The sequence below is a fragment of the Rhinatrema bivittatum genome, chromosome 5 (genome assembly GCF_901001135.1).
Source record: "Rhinatrema bivittatum chromosome 5, aRhiBiv1.1, whole genome shotgun sequence".
NCBI lineage: Eukaryota > Metazoa > Chordata > Amphibia > Gymnophiona > Rhinatrematidae > Rhinatrema > Rhinatrema bivittatum.
In genome coordinates, this window is record NC_042619.1 from 63,103,533 (window position 1) to 63,123,693 (window position 20,161).

The window sequence follows — 20,161 nt, forward strand, 5'->3', positions numbered from 1 at the left end:
CAAAACATCTTCTATTCCCTCTTCTTTTCAACAGTTTACAAGAATATAAATAAAATACAATGTTCACATTCCCATCACTTATTTTGCCATCAAATTGTATCCATTCTCTATGAGAAACCATGGATATCACAGTCTCACTATTCACATATATTGTGACCAACATTGCCTTTCTTTTTCAAAGATCCAGAGACTCTGCCCACATCAGAATCTCCTTCTCCAACACCTATCCAAGCTATCGGCAGGAACTTCACCAGTAACCAGGCTCTTGCCCTACTGCAGTTCTCCGATAACACACTTCCCACCAGCTGTGATCGTCTCATGCTACTTCATGTTCACCTCTAACACCCATACTCAGCTCAGGTCCCCTTGTTCTTTCTCCTTGAGGAGACACCACTGCTTGGCTGCTTTCTTATATGGAGAACATAAGACGGTACCATACTAGGTGAGACCGAGAATCCATCAAGCCCAGCATCCTGTTTCCAACAGTGGCCAATCCAGGATACATGTAACTGGCATTAAATAAACCCCATGCTACTAATGTTGGTAATAAGCAGTGGCTATTCCCTAAGTCAACTTGATTTAGCAATAGCAATAGCAATAGCAAATTAGCAATAGCTACACTACTGCCTTTACCACATCCTCTGTAGGGAATTCCATAGTTTAACTATGCACTGAGTGAAAAATAATTTTCTCTGATTTGTTTAAATGTGCTATTTGCTAAATTCATGAAGTGCCCCCTATTTCTTGTATTATCTGAAAGAGTAAAAAAACCAATTCACATTTACCCATTTTAGTACTCTCATGATTTTATAGAATTTTATCATATCCCGCAACTCAGCTGTCTCTTCTCCAAGCTGAACAGCCCTAACCTCTTTAGCTTTTCCTTATAGGGGGGGCCATTCCATTCACTTTAGCATTTTAGTCGTCCTTCTCTGTACCTTTCCTAGTGCAGCTATATCTTTTTTGAAATGCTGTGACCAGAATTTCACACAGTACTCAAGGTGTAGTCTGATCAAGGAGCAATATAGAGGCATTATGACATTCTTCGTTTTATTCACCATTCCTGTCCTAATAATTCCTGTTAGCTTTTTTGACCACTGCAGCAAACTGAGCCAACGATTTCAATTTATTATCCACTATGACGCCTAGAACTTTTTCTTGGGTGGTAACTCCTAATATGGAACCTAACATTATTTAATGATAGCGTGGGTTATTTTTCCCTATGTGCATCACTTTTCACTTGTCCACATTAAATTTCATCTGCCATTTGGATGCCCAGTCTTGGGGGAGTAATTTTTCAAAACGCGATGGGCCGTTATTGTGTGCATTAGGGTCTTATCGTGTGTGATAATGCCCTAACACATGTGATAACGACCGTATCGCAGTGATATAATTTAAATGAAGGAAAGGGGAGGGATTTGGGTGGGATTAAAAAATTTGGGGGCCGGTTGCGCTGCAGGTGATAATGTTTACACTTTATCGCCAGCAGTAGCACCGGAAATATCTACACCTTTTGCAGGGGTGCTATGGGGGCGATAGTGTGTGCCGTGGCCTCAACCACAGCGGGTGAAAATGCACTGCGATGCAGTGGGGTGCACACTATTGCCCCCACCCCTTTTCTAGCCACGGTTCTTTATTCTGCTATATTTAAAAAATCCTGTGGTTGGTGAGGCAAGGCTACTTTGGGTAAATCCATGGTAGCTGGGTCCCATTAAACCATTTCTTTCTATATGTTCTGTGATATTGTTCTTTAGAATATTTTCCATGATTTTTCTGGCACTGAAGCCAGGTTCAGCGGTTTACAGCATAGTTTCCCAGATCACCCCTGGAGCCCTTTTTAAATATCTGGGTTGCATTGGTCACCTTCTAATTTTAAGGTACAATGGACAATTTTAATGATAGGATACAAATTACTAGTAATTGATCTGAAATGTAATTTTTGAGTTCTTTCAGAACCCTGGGATATATACCCTCTGGTCCTGGTGATTTGCTACTCTTCAGTTTGTCAATCTGGCCTACTATATCTTCTGTGTTCACTGTGATTTGGTTCAGTTTATCTGAATCATCACCCTTGAAAAATGTTACCAGAAGTGGTATCTTCCCAACATCCTCATTAGTAAGCACTGAAGCAAATAATTCATTTAGTCTTTCCACAATGGCCTTATCTTCTGTAAGTGCCCCTTTGAGCCCTTGATCATCCATCGGTCCAACTGAGTCCCTCGCAGGCTTCCTGCTTCGAATATATTGAAAAATGTTTTTATTATGAGTTTTTGCCTGTATGACCAGCTTCTTTTCAAATTCTCTCAGTCTGTCTTATCAATGTTTTACATTTAACTTGCCAATGCTTATGCTTTTTCCTATTTTCTTCAGATGGATCCTTCTTCTAATTTTTGAAGAAAGTTCTTTTGGATAAAATAAAATCTCTCTCACCTTTTAACTATGTTGGCAACTTTTAACCATGTTGGCAGTCGTTTGGCCTTCCTTTCTTCCTTTCTCCTTTCGTAATGCGTGGAATACATCTGGACTTCGTGTCTAATATAGTATTTTTAATGTCTATGCCTGTTGTTCACTCTTAACCTTTGTAGTTGCACCATTCAGTTTTTTCTATTTTCCTCATTTTATCAGTCTCCCTTTTAAAAGTTTAGTGCTTGTGCTGTAGATTTACTTATTGTCCCCCTTCCAGTCATTAAGGCAAATTTGATCATGTTATAAACACTATTTTCAAGTAACCCCAACACTGTTACTTCTCACACCAAATCCTGCATTTCACTAAGATTTAAATCCAAAATGGCTCCCTCTTATATCATGTCCTGAACCAATTGCTGCCGATCAACGTTCCCACCCTGGGCCTCCCTAGGTATGCGTACGTGCCATCTGTCCTCCCTTTAAAGGGCCAATGGTGGGAACATCAGGCTCGTCCCCGGCTGATGACATCACTGGTCTGGATATTTAAAGACTACCTCCATCCACCACTAACTGACTTGGCAATGAGTTCCCTGGTTCCTAGCTGGTGCTTGCTCCAGTGCTCTGGATCTGTTGTTCTTGTTCTACGGATCCTGCTCTGCTCATCGGGTTCCTGACTCTGCATTCTCACTCCTTGAGTCCTGCTTCAGCGCTTCCACATCTGGGACTCTGCCTCAGCACCTCGCTCCTCGGGGCCTGGCTTAGCGCTACTACACCTGGGACTCTGCCTCGGCACCCCGCTCCTCGGGGTCTGGTTCAGCGCTTCTATATCTGGGACCCTGCCTCAGCATCCTGCTCCTCGGGGCCTGGCAGGGCTACCACATCTGGGACCTGGAGCGATCTTCTGCATTCGGGCCGTCGGCTGCTGGTATTCAAAATGGCGCCGATAGCCTTTGCCCTTACTATGTCACAGGGGCTACCGGTGCCATTGGTCAGCCCCTGTCACATGGTAGGAGCAATGGACGGCCGGCACAATCTTGTGCTCCTACCATGTGACAGGGGCTGACCAATGGCACTGGTAGCCCCTGTGACATAGTAAGGGCAAAGGCTATCGGCGCCATTTTGAATACCGGCAGCCAACGGCCCGAGTGCAGGAGATCGTTCTAGGACCTCCGCTGGACCACCAGGGACTTTTGTCAAGTCTTGGGGGGGGGGGGGGGGGTCAGGAGGGTGGGGGTTTATTCATTAGTGATACGTTGTATTCGTGGAGGTTCGCCATACGTTTTGCGACTCCCACGAATACAACGAATATGGCATATATGTTGCGGATTACCAATACATTGAAACAAATGCACAACCCTACAGGTCTCTAAGATGTCAATTATGTCTACCTCTGCATTCAGGTCTGTACACTCTAACTCTCCCTTTTTACTTCTTAGGCTTCTTGCATTGGCATACAAAGTATGTTTTTTTTGTCTATATTAACACCCTGCATATCAGTTGACAGGGATAATTTTCAATCCTTTAACTCAGGTGTTTCTTTACTTATAGGCACATGGACTATTTTTGCTTTTATTGGAACCTTTCTGTTGGGATGTTCTATCTCTCCTTTTTCATTAGTATCATTTGAAGATACCTCCCTTCGAACCAGGCACTGCTGATTGACTGTCAACTTTTCCCCTTATTCTAGATTAAAAGCTGCTCTATCTACTTTTTAAAGGTTAGCGTCAGCAGCCTGGGTCCATCCTGATTAAAGTGTTGCCTGTCCTTTTAGAGAACAGTTTACCGCCTGAGGCCTGTCCCCTTGAGGCAGAAAGGCCCCGTAGATCCTCTCACTGAGAGGGTACTTTGGGCTGAACTCACTCCCCTGATGGGTTTCCTCCAATGATGACCAACCAAACTACCCCTTTTATACTGAAGGATAACACTCCCCCTTACAGGATCTGGTGCCCAAACTTTTTAAAGGACCAAATACCTTTAAACCTAAAACATTTAGTCAGCATGACCAATGTAAATGCTTCACATCAGATTCATCATAAAGTTCTGCCATGTAGTGTAATACTTGAGAAAGGGATCTTAGTAATCCTGAAGACATTCAACGTTTAGTCATAAGCCTCATATAGTATCTTCCCTGTCTATTTAGATGGGCTTTTTTTTTTTAAGCTAGCTTTAGAAATGCTTTTGGATACATTTGAAAGTTCATTTTTTTTAGTTCTTTCTGAAGAAATCTCCCTTGAAATTTCTTTATTGTAGGAAAATTATTACATAGAATGCAAAAATGCTGTAAAGCCAAGAAGTGGCATGTCACATGAAAGGGATCAAAGGTAGTAAAGAACAACTTTTGAGCAAATCACTTTGTCATCAAGAAAATCAGCATTTACCATTTCTACTTATTCATTCCCAGAAAACCTAGTAATACAATTTAGGAAGCAAACATATCATCCCATTTTTTTTTCCTGCTTTCCAAATCAAATTTTTGAGACATCATTGATTTAGTAAGAAAAAGCAATGCTGATTAATTTTTTTTTTTTTTAAAGAACAATAACAACTACGTGATCGGCATGTGTGTTTCATAGTTAACGGTGTGCAATAGTTTCAGGGAACATCACTTACGTTGTGAAGGCATCATTTTGCTTTGCTCCAAGATAGTAGGAATAGAGATTAAACATTCCTATCATGAAGGCCACAAACACCATGATAAATATGACCATGAACTTGAAGATGTCTTTTACAGTCCTGCCAAGTGATATCTGTAGAGGTCCAAAGCTTTCATTAGCTGGCAGAATGTAGGCAATTCTGGAGAAACTTAAAACTACAGCAATTGCATAAAGGCCTTCCGATATGATTTGAGGATCAGACGGCAACCATTTTATTCTGGCTAGAAAAAAACAGATTTTGCATGTTGCTATTTTCTTTTCTTTTCTTTTTTTTTTTTTTTTACCAGTGGAAAATAGTACCGTTGTAATACATTGCAGAAAAAAAATAATAATACAACTGAAAGCAAAGAAATCCCAAGAATTTATCTATAATGCATATTATGCAAGAGATGGCGCACATTCCGCCATAACTAGGCTGTAACTGCCTCCGAGTCTGAGGCAAACTGAAGTCGCTGTTGTTAAAGGAAAGTCTTTGGCACCATACGATAACATGTCAGTCCTATGCATGATTACATGAGTGACAGGAGACATCCCTGTTGTTGTCAGAGTAGCATCTCATGAGGATTCTGCAGTGTTTTCCAAGGCAGAGCAAAGCTGAGCTGTTCGAAATTTCAGGATTCCCTGGAGGAACTACTCTGGTAACATAACTGATTATACCCCACAGCCTTCATTCACTTATTATTGGGTAATAAAAGATTATGAATAAATGCAAAGCATGACATCAACATATATTGAAAACACAAAACTGTGAATTATATTGCGTTAGCCAAATACAAATGGAAGCCATGTTTGGGTCTTTTTTTTTTTTCTATCTGCTTGTCAATTATATTTCTTTTTCTTCTGCTTCTTTTACTTTCCCTTAACTGACTGCAAGCTTCTTTCAGGGACTTTGCATTATCACCGTCTTCATATACTGTTATTTTATCCCTATTGCAGTTTGGTTTTAATCATCCAGAGCATTAACATTACTTCCATTAATTTAGTTAATTCCTGGCATCCTTCCCATATTCTCAAAAATTCAAAACACATATCAGGGGAGTTAAAAGGAAGAATAAATTGATTAAGATAGAGCATTCTCCACACAAACCAATGCAAATCTGCTTATATGGAAACAATTCATAAAAGGAAGTCTGCACATTGTGCATGAACTCACCAAAAGTGTAGTATTCGATTTCAGGGGGCAATGTTGCATTTGCCAAGTCTTTGATGCTCTCGTCTACATCAACATAGTTCTGAGCTTTGGAGGCATGCCAAAATGCCATAAACCTCGCAATAAATGATGCTGCAAAGATTGCTAGCATACCAAAGTCAAGAATATTCCACAACTCAAATAAATACTCTCTGGGACCTTGAGACCAGATTTCTTTACATTCAGACCATATCATACCTAGGCAAGAGACAGAAGAGAGAAACATGGTGTAAACTAAAAAAAACCAAACCCCAAAAAACCCTGATATGTCCTTTTTAATAGTAATAAGCTCCCTATTTAGTAGGCCTGCAAGTGGAAAGTTAACTGCTTAAAGTTAACTGGGTAAGTTTAGCCGGTATATTCAGCGGGACGTATGTCCCACTGAGCATACTGGACTGCATTTATCAGGATAGGTTTAGCCAATTAACTGTAAAGCTAACCATTCATATGGGGAATATGGATATTAGGTTTCAGATTCTCCGGGTTCATTTGCTCAGATAGCTTGAACCTTAGCTGGCTTTATTCAGCATAGAGGTGGTTAAGTAAAAATTGTTTTAAGAAGGCAATCCCCCAACCCTTCCCACCCTTCTAAATAAGTAAAACAATGCTGGGGGGCTCCTATCCAAGCCCCTGCCCCCAATCTCGCAACTTCCCAGCTTTATTAAAAACAGGTTTTGTCTGTTCTGCATCGCTGATTATGTGTGCGATGATGTGATCTGCTGAAAATTGTACATCAGTGGAATCCAAGTTTTTTAAAGTAAATGCACTTAAGTAGCAGGCCATAGCAGCCTGAGGGCCCTCCCCCAGAGATATCTCAATTCAAACCAGCTCTGGAAACTCTCCCCCCCCCCCCCCCCCCACAATGCTGGACACGGCCAGAGCGATTTGACTCTACTGCTCCAGCTGGCTTTGGGGGTTTTAAGGGATTTGGGGGACGGAACTTGAGAGGGCGGCAATGAGGGTTTGCCAAGAGGAGGAAGCGTGGAGCCAGCTTTGAATTGCAATATCTCGGTGGGGGTGGGGGGGGGGGGCTGGGGCCTAGGGCCACCATGGCCATGCATTTAATTAATTTGGGAGGTTTTGGGGTTGAGGGGAGATTGGGGCAAGCCTCAAAATTGTTTATTTCTTTTGGAGGGTGGGGTTAGGGGATTCCCCTGCTTTCCAACCCATTTTTAAATTTCTCATTTTAATTTAACCAGCTATATGCTGAATATAAGGTTCAAGATATCTGGGTGAACGTACCGGGATAACTTTAGGAAGCCCTAAACGTCTCCGGATAACATAATGGATAGTGCTGAATATCGACGATATCCAGCTAACTTATCCAGATAAGTCTGGCCCAGCCTGGGACACCCCCACTGGAACATCTCTAAGTTATTCAGATACATTTTATCTGACCAATCATTTAGCTGGATAGCTTGGGAACATTAAGACCAGCGAGAACTTTAAAATCCCACAGTTTTTCCAACTAAGTCCCAACTTATCTGAACAAATCCCTTTGAATATGGAGCCCAGTGAAGAAACAGAAAATGCTCAGTTGTCAGACGTAAAGAATGTCAACATGTAGAGAGGATCCTGCATAGGTTTCTGATGTGAAAACTATTCTATTCTATAAAACTACAGTATAGCAAAAAGGATATCTGATCATCTTGAAAGCAATTTTCATACTACCCACATAGCTGCAAAGACTGAGTACTTTTTTATCTGTGCTCTTTCCATAAGTTTACTTTGAAAATTGCCTAAGCAAAAAGTACCACAGAGATTTGCACTTGCTTTTTCCAACCAAAACTACAAAGGTATCACCATGATACTGAAAAGGAGATGAGGAGAAGGACTTGTGCTTTTCAGGTACTGTGAGGAGATTAAGGAGTGTGAGGAGACATTATGGAGGAGGTAGGAGATAAATGACTGTGTAAGATGAATTCCATTTTGAATCTTCATCTACATTGGGAGGGAAGCAATCAACTTGCCCAATATCCATGGAAGGGAAGAAATCATTAATCTAAAGACTAAATCAATTATCTTTAATGCCTTAAACTTTAAATAAGACTGTAAGAATTCACAAACTTACTTAAAAGCACTTATGCCACCTGGAAGTGAATTCATCAACTGTAAAGACTTTAATACATCATTTTATAAACTATCAGTAAAGAATATTGTAGGAAACCATTCAAGACTTTAATATGTTTCATTTGGTACTGAATGTAATCTTCATTTGTGCAATTATCATCAATGCCATATATCGACGCTTGCATTGAGAATTGAGAGTAGCATTGCAAAGGGTCATGAAAGAGATCTTTTCCCCCACTCAGGAAATTCTGCAGTAATGTCTGGAACCATCTTAAAATGAACTGCTTGAAACTGTATGTGACCGGACCCCCCAGTTCTTTACTATATGACTTAATTCCATTTTCAGAAATATAACATCTTGAGCTATCCATCCCCTCTTGCCCTTCTCCCACCTAGGAGAGCAGGGATTGGTTACTCATGCCCTTTATAACCAGCCATTTTGTGATTTAGGGTAGGCTGGAGTCAGTGTAGAGCAGAAGCCAGAGAGACAAGATGTAGATTTTTGTTCCTCTCTGGTGAGGCCTCCCTACCTCACCAGTGTCTGTTTTTGGAGGTGGGATTTACGGTGCACAACCTGCCAGTGAATTATAGGTATTTAGTTGCAGTAAGGATATCTTTTTGGTCTGAATTCTTTTGGAACTTGTGCTCCTTGACTGAAGACCAGTGAGCCCATTCACTCCCTGAATGAGGAGAGCACCTAAGACAGGCTTAGCTGTGTGAGGTGCATGAAGGCTGAAATAAGTCTACCACAGAAGGGATTGCATTTCACTCTGTTCCTTTGATGAAGGTAATCCTGCTGGTTGGATTCAGAGTGCAGACGCTGAAGACCAGTGAGCCCATTCCCCACCATGTATGTGACAAGCACCCGTGACAGCAGAAGTCCAGTCTAGAAAGGCTTTGTAGAAGAAAGTATTTCTGTTTTGTTTGTGAGGAGATTTTTTGTCCATCCCTCCTCCCTGGGAGCCTGGCTGGGTCTTGTGTTATTTAAATACAATATCAGGCACTATATGAGAGAAAAATAACACCAACCAGCAATGTTCAAAACATAATAAAAATCTCTTCATTTTTATGTATACAGATATCTTGAAATGTTCAAATCATTATGCATTTAGGCCAGTCCTGACACTTCAACACATAATATATTATCAGCTTCATTGCAATATATATGAACCTCATTCTTTTTCAGATATGAAAGTTGCTTTCTTATCTACTCTATTAATACTATCCACTATTAACATTAACTCTTATCTACTCTATTAATGCTACTATTAATACTACTACTACTACTTATGTCTATACTGCTTTTAGACATATGTAGGACTGTACAGATACATACAGTCCCTTCTCTGTGGAACTTACAATATAGTCAAAAAACATAGGGCCTATGCACTAAAACCTGTGCATAAAAAGATTTCATGTGCACATTGTGAAATAGTTGCTAGTGAGTGATACACTAAAAAGTTACCATTATACCAAACATACAAAAATGAATGTTTGCATGCTACCCCAAAAGTATAGCTTGCACAGTAGCTGCAAATTGCATAGCAAAACCTTTCATGATAACATGCCCAGAGTGAAAAGACCTATTAGCATGAGAAATTTCAACCCCCTACCCAGAAAGCTAAAAAAGCCATCCTTTCATCCCCCAACACAATAATCAAGGGACCTACCACACCCTTTCTTCCCCTCACCAAGTGCTCCAAATTGTTCCAACAATTGCGTCAAGAAGATAGGCACAAGCCATGGCATGGCTCTTTTCTGCCCCTCTGCCTCTGACTTCAAAAATGGCACTGGCTGACCTCTCATGGTTCTTTGGCCCATGCATGTGGGTGGGGCAAATGGCCATGAGAATATAGTCAGTGCCATTTTGGAAGTTGGAGGGTTCTTTGCTCTCACCTGCCTCCATCTTCTTGATGCCCTAATTGAAAGGTGTGGACAAGGAAGAACTTGAGGAGGGGATGGGTAGGCTGGGGGGTGAGCATAATGTCAGGGGTGGAGGAGTTTTGGAGATGTGGTGTTGAGAAGAGGCCAAGGCCTTCCGTCAGTGTTAAATATTAGCATGCTGGCCTTCATGGTACACTTACATTTAACACACACCAAGGAGGATATTATATTTTAGGATTTAATATGCACAAAATAGCACAGAGGACAGCATACTGTGCTATTTCCTATATGTTTGCTAAAACTTAATTTGTATCTAATGTTCCCTAATTTACATGCAGGAAAACTCTAATTTTGGCGCATATCTGCTAAAGTCTTCAGGGACCTGTTTTTTTATGTATACATGTATTAGTTTGATTTTAAAATGCTGCCTGTAGTCTATCCAGGCAGTTTACAATAATAATGTACACACTATGGCTGGGGAGGCCAATTTTTGCCCCTGGGCCTGCAGGCTAATTTTTAAAGTGAAACTCCTTATTCAGTTTTCCTTTGTAAATCTGTGGCCCAGCTAAGACCAAGGGAACATATGGGAATGACAATTTTGAGTCTGATCATTAACGGATCGATTTAAAAAACAAAGGTGCGTTAAAAATGGGGGGGTTATGCATGTGGCTAGGCCTTGCACGCACCGCGCACATCTTCAAAGGGGCCCAGCCATGCGCATAACCCAAAGAGGTAAAGCGAGGTGACAAAACATTTTTCAGATACATCAGAGAAAGGAGAAAAGTTCCAAGTGGTATTGTGAAATTGAAAGGTGAAAAGGATCAATGTGTGGAGAGAGACGAAGAAATGGCAGAAATATTAAACAAATACTTTAGTTCAGTGTTCACTAAAGAGGACCCTAGAGAAGGACCATCACTAGTTAACAAGAAACTGGAAGGGAGTGGAGTAGATGTAACTCCATTTACAGAAGAGAATGTATGGGAAGAGCTAGGAAAAATAAAAGTGGACAAAGCCATGGGACCTGATGAGGTCCATCCCAGGATACTGAGGGAGCTCAGAGATGTACTGGCGGGTCCGCTGCGTGACCTGTACAATAGATCCCTAGAAACGGGAGTGGTGCCAAGTGATTGGAGAAGAGCGGTGGTGGTCCCGCTTCACAAGAGTGGGAGCAGAGAGGAAGCTGGAAACTACAGGCCGGTTAGCCTCACCTCGGTGGTGGGAAAGGTAATGGGGTCACTGCTGAAAGAAAGAATAGTGAACTATCTACAGTCGGAAGAATTGCTGGACCAAAGGCAGCATGGATTCACCAGAGGAAGGTCCTGCCAGACAAATCTGATTGACTTTTTTGATTGGGTGACTAGGGAATTAGATAAAGGAAGAGCACTCGATGACAGCTACTTGGATTTCAGCAAAGCTTTTGATACGGTCCCGCACAGGAGGCTTGTGAATAAAATGAGAAGCTTAGGAGTGGGTGCCGAGATGGTGGCCTGGATTGCAAACTGGTTTACGGACAGAAAACAATGTGTGATGATAAATGGAACTTACTCTGAAGAGAGAGCGGTGTTAAGTGAAGTGCCACAAGGATCGGTGTTGGGACCGGTACTGTTCAATATCTTTGTGAGCGACATTGTGGTCAGGATAGAAGGTAAGGTTTGTCTTTTTGCGGATGATACTAAGATCTGCAACAGAGTGGACATGCCGAAAGGAGTGGAGAGAATGAGACGTGACTTAAGGAAGTTGGAAGAGTGGTCGAAGATATGGCAGCTGAGATTCAATGCGAAGAAGTGCAGAGTCATGCATATGGGGAGTGGAAATCTGAAAGAATTGTATTTGATGGGAGGTGAAGGATTGATGTGCATGGAGCAGGAGAGAGACCTTGGGGTGATAGTGTCTAATTATCTGAAGTCGGCGAAACAATGTGACAAGGCAATAGCTAAAGCCAGAAGAATGCTGGGCTGGATAGAGAGAGGAATATCTAGTAAGAGAAAGGAAGTGATGATCCCTTTGTACAGGGTCTTGGTGAGGCCCCACCTGGAGTACTGTGTTCAGTTCTGGAGACCGTATCTCCAAAGGGACAGAGACAGGATGGAGGCGGTCCAGAGAAGGGTGACCAAAACGGTGGATGGTCTTCATGAAATGACTTACGAGGAGAGATTAAAGTATCATATCACCTCTGCTCCTCCTCTCCTCCAGGGAATACTAAATATTTACACCCTGGAGGAGTACTAAATATGTACACCCTGGAGGAGAAGAGGAGCAGAGGTGATATGATACAGACTTTCAGATACTTGAAAGGTTTTAATGATTCATGGTCAACAACAAACCTTTTACAATGGAAAAAAATCAGTAGAACTAGGGGTCATGATTTGAAGCTCCAGGGAGGAAGACTCAGAACCAATGTCAGGAAGTATTTCTTCACGGAGAGGGTGGCGGATGCCTGGAATGCCCTTCCAGAGGAAGTGGTGAAGACTAAAACTGTGAAAGATTTCAAAGCGGCGTGGATAAACACTGTGGATCCATAAAGGTTAGAGGATGGGAATGAAGAGCAGAGCCATGAGGGTGGCTTGCTGGAATGTTAACTACTACCTGGTGATTACTACCCTTATTCAAAAAAATCCCTTGCACGTTTAATGCAAACCCAATATTGCTCTCTGCTTCAACGGCAAAGGGAAATGTGGAAAAGAGGATTAGCATTCAGACAACAACCAACAAGGACTAAACTTCATAATCTGGGTAAACAAATAAGCATGGAGGTAGCTTGCTTATTACGGTGGTTACTACCCTAAACCTATTAAGCCTGATACATCACTTTGAATACATATACAGTGCTGCTCTCTGCTTCTACGGCAGGGGGAAAAGTGGAAAACAGGATTTACTTTCAGGCAACAACCAACAACGACTGAACTTCACAATTTGAGTAAACAATTGTGGGGGTAGCTGCGTATTACAGTGGTTAATACCCTAAATCAATTAAGCCTGATACATCACTTTGAAAGCATATACAGAGTTGCTATCTGCTTCAATGGTAGGGGGAAGTGAGGAAAACAGGATTTACATTCAGACATCATCCAACAAGGCATCGATCTGTGCAATCTGGGTAAACAAGCATCGGGGTAACTTGCTTGATGCGGCGGTTACAACCCTTATCCATAAGTGTTATGCTCACCTTTGATACAACTCCAACATTACTCTCTGCATCAATGACAGGGGATGGCAGGAAATTTGAATCAAACAGTTACCAACAAGAGCCCTGAAGTTGGTGGTTAGTGAAACAGATAAGTATGGGAAAATAAGTGTGGAAGCTTGCTGGGCAGACTAGATGGGCCAATTGGTCTTTTTCTGCCATCATTTCTATGTTTCTATGTAGTGTCGGACCCAGTTAAAGGGTCATTCGGCGGGGCAGGGAAGAGCGAGGATGGAGGAGCTGGTACAGCGGCCATATGCCGCTGTGTTGGGGAAGTGCGCACTGGCCGTTGGCCGGCGTGCGCAAGTTGCTTCAGCTCCAGAGGAGTAGCAACTTAAGAAACAAAAAAAAAACCCGAAGGTACGTGACATTTAGGGGGTGGGGAGGAGAGGGGAAGGGAAAGGAGGTTAGGGTAGTTGGTAGGTGGTAGGGAAGTTCCCTCTCAGTCCATTACTTAATTGGAGGGGACTGGGAGGAACTGGGGGAAGGCCGGGATACGTCGCAACACGACATTTGTAAAACCATACTCCCCTAGTGCGCACACGTGGATTATAAAATCTGACGCGTGTGTGCACGCAGCCCGCCTATTTTATAACATGCGTGCCCTGGCGCATGCATATTATAAAATTGGTGCATCTATTAAAATCTACTCCTAAGCTTCCCTTTCAAAAACCTACCAACATGCAAAACATCAGTACAAAGTGCCTACATATTTTACACCTGCACTGGAGTTGGTGAAAAGTAGAACTGGAAACTATAGGCAGAGATTTCCCTCCCACATTATTTACCTCTGCTGCATACTTTTCCTTGCTGCTAAAAGTAGACATGCAATGAATAGCATGTGAACCACTACTTCACAGAATGGGGCAATATCAACCCATGTTTTTATGTGAGTAAGTACATGTTGGCCTGTGGAAAAATTGCTCCCATCATATTACTATTATTATAAATATTTATATAGTATTACAAGTTGTATGCAACACTGTATAGATACACATAAAAAGACATCCCATTTCCATGAAGCTTACAATTAAGTGCAGACAGCCAGACCAGACAAATAAGTACTTGGGAAGAAGCAGGGATAAGATTTAAAGTCTGAAACATGGGATAATATTTGGATTTAATTTGAAGATAGGGACCATTCTCTTCAATCAGCTAAATCTACCAGAATTGAACTGTGCCCTTTAAATAGTCCATATGAGAAAAGTAGGAACAGGGGTAGGTGGTTGAGGGGTAAAATAGGAGAGAATAAAGTAACATTGAATATTTTTTCAAAGGCTTCCTCAAATGTTCTAGAAATTGAGGTGGCCTATGTATATCTAAGAAAAATGTTTCCTTATTCATTTTACCTGAGTTGACAAAATTATATCTATCTTTATAGATAGATATATCTATATAGATAGATAATATATATAATATAATATATAAAATAAATTATGTACACCTACACATATATATACTAATTCAGAATCAAAGATATATGTTCTTTAATTCAATAAATTCTCTCACTACTACTAGGATGTCCAGAAGTTTATATTGTGATTACAACATTCTCTTTAATAATAAAGTAACAGTATTATACATTCAAAAGCATAACAGTGCAAGAAAAAAAAATACAAAAATAACAAGAAGTGCAGGAGGAAAATAAGCTTCCATACAAATAGGTTTCAAAGTGAAAATGAAAAAGTTAAGCAGTCTTTTTCAGGACTCAAGAAAATCTGTCAAGGATTGCCAAATCGCATATGTTTGCTTGTCCTGACACAACTGCCTCAGCAGCTTCAAAACTGTAAACCATACACACAGTATTCCACCAGAAGGTGCTATTCAGTAGGGATGTGCAGAGCAAAATTTTATGTTCATATTTTTTATGTCCGAAAGAGGGTCCCACTTGCGGCCAATATGGACATAAAAAAAATCCAATGAGTTGGGTATATGTACATATGTGCAAAAAAAAAATTTAAACCCCCTCACCCTCCTTAATCCCCCCCCCCAGACTTACCACAACTCCCTGGTGATCGAGCGAGGAGTGAGGACGTCATTTCTGCAATCCTTGGCGAGAAGCATGTGACGTCGGCGGCACGTCGAGTGACGCGGCGTCACGTGATTCCCGGCTCGTTCGCGCCGGACGGCTCGTTCGGCCCAAAAAGAACTTTTGGCCAGCTTGGGGGGGCCTCCTGACCCCCCCAAGCTGGCCAAAGTTCTTTTTGGGTCGAACGAGCCGTCCGGCGCGAACGAGCCGGGAATCACGTGACGCCGGCGTCACTCGACGTGCCGCCGACGTCACATGCTTCTCGCCAAGGATTGCAGAAATGGCGTCCTCACTCCTCGCTCCATCACCAGGGAGTTGTGGTAAGTCGGGGGGGGGGATTAAGGAGGGTGAGGGGGTTTATATTTTTATTTTGGCTCAACAATCGCGATTTCCCACATATCGAACATATCTATGTTCGATATGTGGGAAATCCGATCGTTTATGTCGAATCAATTTTTTAAGTAAAAAAAAAATATGAGTTGCGTTTTACTAATGCGGTCAATCCGAATGCACACCCCTACTATTCAGTAAGGGGTAGATTTTAGTACGTGAGTGCGCTTTCATGTGCATTCATTTCCCAGTGCACACACATGGACACGCCGATTTTATAACATGTGCGGCAAGCACAAGGGGGTTAGATTTGTGCAAGTTTCGCACGGCGACGCATCGCGGCCTTCCCCAGTTCTCTCCCAGTCCGCTCCAATTAAGAAGCAGACTGGGAGGGAACTTCCCTACCCCCTTCTCTAACCTCCCTTCCCTTCCCCTTCCCCTCTCTTCCCCAACCTCTAATTCCTACCTTTTTCCTTTTATCTTTTTTCTTCGCACTTACTTCAGGGCCCAACCAAATTTTAAATCCCCCGTGTGCGTTAAAAACTTGGGTTACGAACATGGCCAGGCCTTGTGTGCACCAGCAGCCTGGTCAGCGATCAATGCCGCTGTCTCGGCCTGCCCCCGACCCGCCTATGACACACCCCCGGCCCGCCCCTTCCAAGAAGCCCGGCAGTTCTGCGCGTAACCCACGTTTTTAATGCGCACAGGGGATTTAAAATTTGGCCATAAGCTATTATCTTTCCAATTGCTAAGTATCATCTGCAATATAAATGCAATAAAAATATCCAACAATTTACATTGATTAAAGTTAAGTATGTCACAAAATCCAGAACTATTGTTGCTGCCAATTTTTTTTCTGTTAAAGTATTTTCAGGATGGTATTATGTTGGGAGTAGTAGTTACAACAATGGCTTTTATGTGTATTTTTAAGTTTTTTAAATTTTGTATCTATTTTTGAAATATTTTTATTTTTTTAAGTATTTTCAGTTTGTCCTATCATTTGTATTAAATGTGACAACTGTGGATGTTTTTATTGTAAACTGCCTAGACAATATGATAGTATAGAAATATGGTAGGTAAATAAATAAATAAGAGCATAAGATGACAATCCTATAAGCAATGGACAAGTGAAGGGAAAAAAGTTTGGTTATGAACCCCCATACAGCATATGTTGTAAAGTGCCATCTGCAATTTCATAATGCCAGCATACACTAGAAGATCATATATCTGCTCTAAATAAACTCAGCAGTGTCTAAGAAATGCAATGAAGTAGAAAATGCATAAACTGGGTAAGACTCGCTGATTGCATTATTTTCAGAGATTGCATCCAGAACCTTTTCCAGTTAAGAGATCCAGGTTCTAGCACTAACACCTTTTCCCAGACCCTAAACATCAAAGAGTTGACTGAGATTGAAGCAGTTTATAAAATAAGGATGCCTCATGTCCTAGGAGTTAAAATTTAAGACATAAAAGGGTGAATTTTAAAAGCCCGGCACACGCCAAAGCCAGGAGATATGCACAGAAGTCGAGCCATCACACACCATACAGATTTTAAAAGGTACCTGCGTACATGTGAATCTCCCAGTTCATGCACAACATTTTTTTCTGAAAAGGGGTGGGTAATGAATGTGGTCTCAGTGGGGCATGGGCATTCCAGGATTGGCGCTTGGGTAATTGCCAGGTTCTCGTGGCCTGGTTTGGCCTCGGTTGGAAACAGGATGCTGGGCTTGATGGACCCTTGGTCTGACCCAGCATGGCAATTTCTTATGTTCTTATGATTTATGAATGAAACCAGCACACAAATACTTACGCGCACAAGCACACGCCAGGTCCCCTACCTCTTAACTTTACTTCTGCTATGGATTACATGTAAATCCTAAAATAAAAAATATTAGGCTAATTAACTAGGGGAGTTAGGGAGTCCTATCTTTTACCTGGATGAACTGGGAACAAACTGGGGAAATTGGTAATTGTGTTGGTGCGCGTGTCTACTAAAATCGCCCCAATTACGTGGTAGAGGTGGAATTTGTGCACACATGTGTGTGTCCATATAAAATTGTGGGTACATATGCGCACGTATGGCCTATTTTACACCGTACACTCATACGTGCGCATGTTATAATATGGCCGCATCCTTTGGTGCGAGCCAGCACACGTAGCTGTTTCAAAATTACTGTCAAAGAGTAGAGCTCTGGATTAATGATCAGAGAGCCCAAAGAGTAGATGCCCTGTGCTATGCAATGGCACAGTTGAAGCTATATATCATTGAGACTTTGGTAAATGATAAATCTGAACCAACTTCTCAAATGACAGCAATCACTTTCTCTCCATTATCTGTTGAAGTGTGCTGATCCCCTTTGCTTGCCACATAGACCAGTTAATTATCTTCTTATTAATAAGTAGAAATGGGTTATGTAATGGCAGGGAGCGCATTCTAAAATTCCATCATTTCTCCAATAATTTATCTAAAGCACATAAAGCCAACTAAGTGGCTCCAGAGTACAACATTCTTCTAATTGAAATAATTATCACATTGAAAATTCCCAGGTTTAACACTTCAGAAATGTTTTGGCATTATTTATATTTATCTATCTGATCTGCCTGTATCAATTTGTCTCAGGATCATGTCTGGCTGTAATCTGGAAGCGAGGCCATTGCAATTATAATTATTGATACACAAAAGTGTTTGTCAATTTGATTAAAATGAATAAAAAATTATTGATGCATTTAATTGAGATTATTTTTGAGTTTGGAAGTTAAATTAGGTTTGTTTGTTTGTTTTTTTATTAGAAATCCTATTGATACTATAAGAGCTGGCATATACATCTGCTTTCCTAAAACCAAGTTGGGCTATGCTAAATATAATTATTTCAGCAATATTAGACTAGGCTGTAGACTGGAAAGGGGCACAGTTACATTAGGCATTACATTTTCACCATTACCTTTTTCTGAAAATCGTATTACATTTTGGTAGGAAAGGATTCCATCACATTTTAGGTGGAGAACTATTTTTCATAATTTTTGAGTGCCTACGGTTGCCATTATTTCGCTTCTGTTCTTTTTCACTCACAAAATGACATGCTTCTGCTGTTGCAGGTGAGGGAGGAACAGAAGCTGGAAGTGAGAGGTTATACATGGAAAAATGAACAAACCCTAGGGAACCCAAGTGAAATGCCCATCAGGTCTGTTTGCTCTCCTGTGCATACAATTGCAATATGCATTTGTTCTGTCCCACATTGTTTGGCTAACATAAAGATATATGAAGGTCGGGGCATTTTCCTAGGTGAACGCTTCTATGATCTTCCTACCTTGTGTCTGTTTATGCTGTATACGTGAGCACTCCATGTGTACTATCGCATTTCGAGTGCTGTTTTGTGCTGCTCTTCTTCTGTTTATTGTATCTTGGCAGCAAGCTCTCCTGGGGATATGGGTTTGTTGAATGGGTCCAGCTGGGGCTTAAAGATCCTTCAAGAGAGTACAAAGCTTTTCACTGACCCTGAAATTATGGCGAAAATAGCTTTTTAATGTAGTTGCGCTTTCTCTTGGAAATGATGCAAAGAGCTGTATCATGTTTGTGTCCTCACCTCCATGGAAGAACTTTCACATAGCTGACCTTCAGGTTAGATTGGTTGAAATTCTGTGTTAAAGCTGTGGAAAACGTTTTTTGTTTTTTTGTTTTTACTTTTTTTTGCAAGAAAAGGTACATCTTTCATGAGATCATTGCAATCAAAACTATCAGAATTTACCAGTTTATTTTAACAAAAATCTATACCAATAAAAATCCAACATTGGATCTTCCATACATTTTATTTTTCTGCTTATTTTTCCACTTTTTATACACAAATTTATGCTTGTGAAATGTGCTAGTCCAAGCATCAGCAACCTTCAGCACCAGTGCTAGACTATGATGTGAAATCATTTGACTGGTCACCCTGCACCTGCTGCTCAAAGTGACAGACAACGGCCTTATGGAGGCAACAACCTGGTCCTGACCCTGCCCTACCTCAGCAACCCATGATGGCCTCCGTCATAGCACCTCCACTAACCTGTTTCATCCTGCAATCTGATAACTGAATAAAGGAAGAATGAACTACCTCTGCCTCTTACTGTTTCTTAGAGGTTTTAGTTTTATATAAGGATTGGTAAAAATATACAAAACCAGTTTTGGGGGCCTTTCCGGTGAATCCCAAGGGATTTTTTCCTAGGGATTTTCCTCAAAACCTGCTTGTAGTGGTGCCTCCTTAAAACATAGTTTTTGGTCTCCCATAGAGCAAGAAGGAAAGTGAAAGAGATGAGAAAGAAATGGAGGGAAAGAGAGACTGCTCAGAGATTTCCCCAGTCTGAGAAAGAGACACACAGGCAGTAACAGATTGAGAGCTCTCAGAGATAGACACAGGCTGTAGGAGAGAGGTATA

At 41.3% G+C, this 20,161-nt stretch overlaps 1 protein-coding gene across 2 annotated transcripts in view; it reads right to left on the reverse strand.

Annotated features, from left to right (window-relative positions):
• Positions 1 to 20,161, reverse strand: part of TRPC6 (transient receptor potential cation channel subfamily C member 6) — a 357,579-nt gene that overhangs the window by 103,751 nt on the left and 233,667 nt on the right. For both annotated transcript variants that reach the window (XM_029602398.1, XM_029602399.1), the window contains exons 6-7: positions 6,214 to 6,447; positions 5,017 to 5,281 (exon numbers count right to left, since the gene is read on the reverse strand). In XM_029602398.1, the coding sequence (XP_029458258.1) occupies positions 5,017 to 5,281; positions 6,214 to 6,447 (499 nt within the window). The remainder of the gene's footprint in view (positions 1 to 5,016; positions 5,282 to 6,213; positions 6,448 to 20,161) is intronic.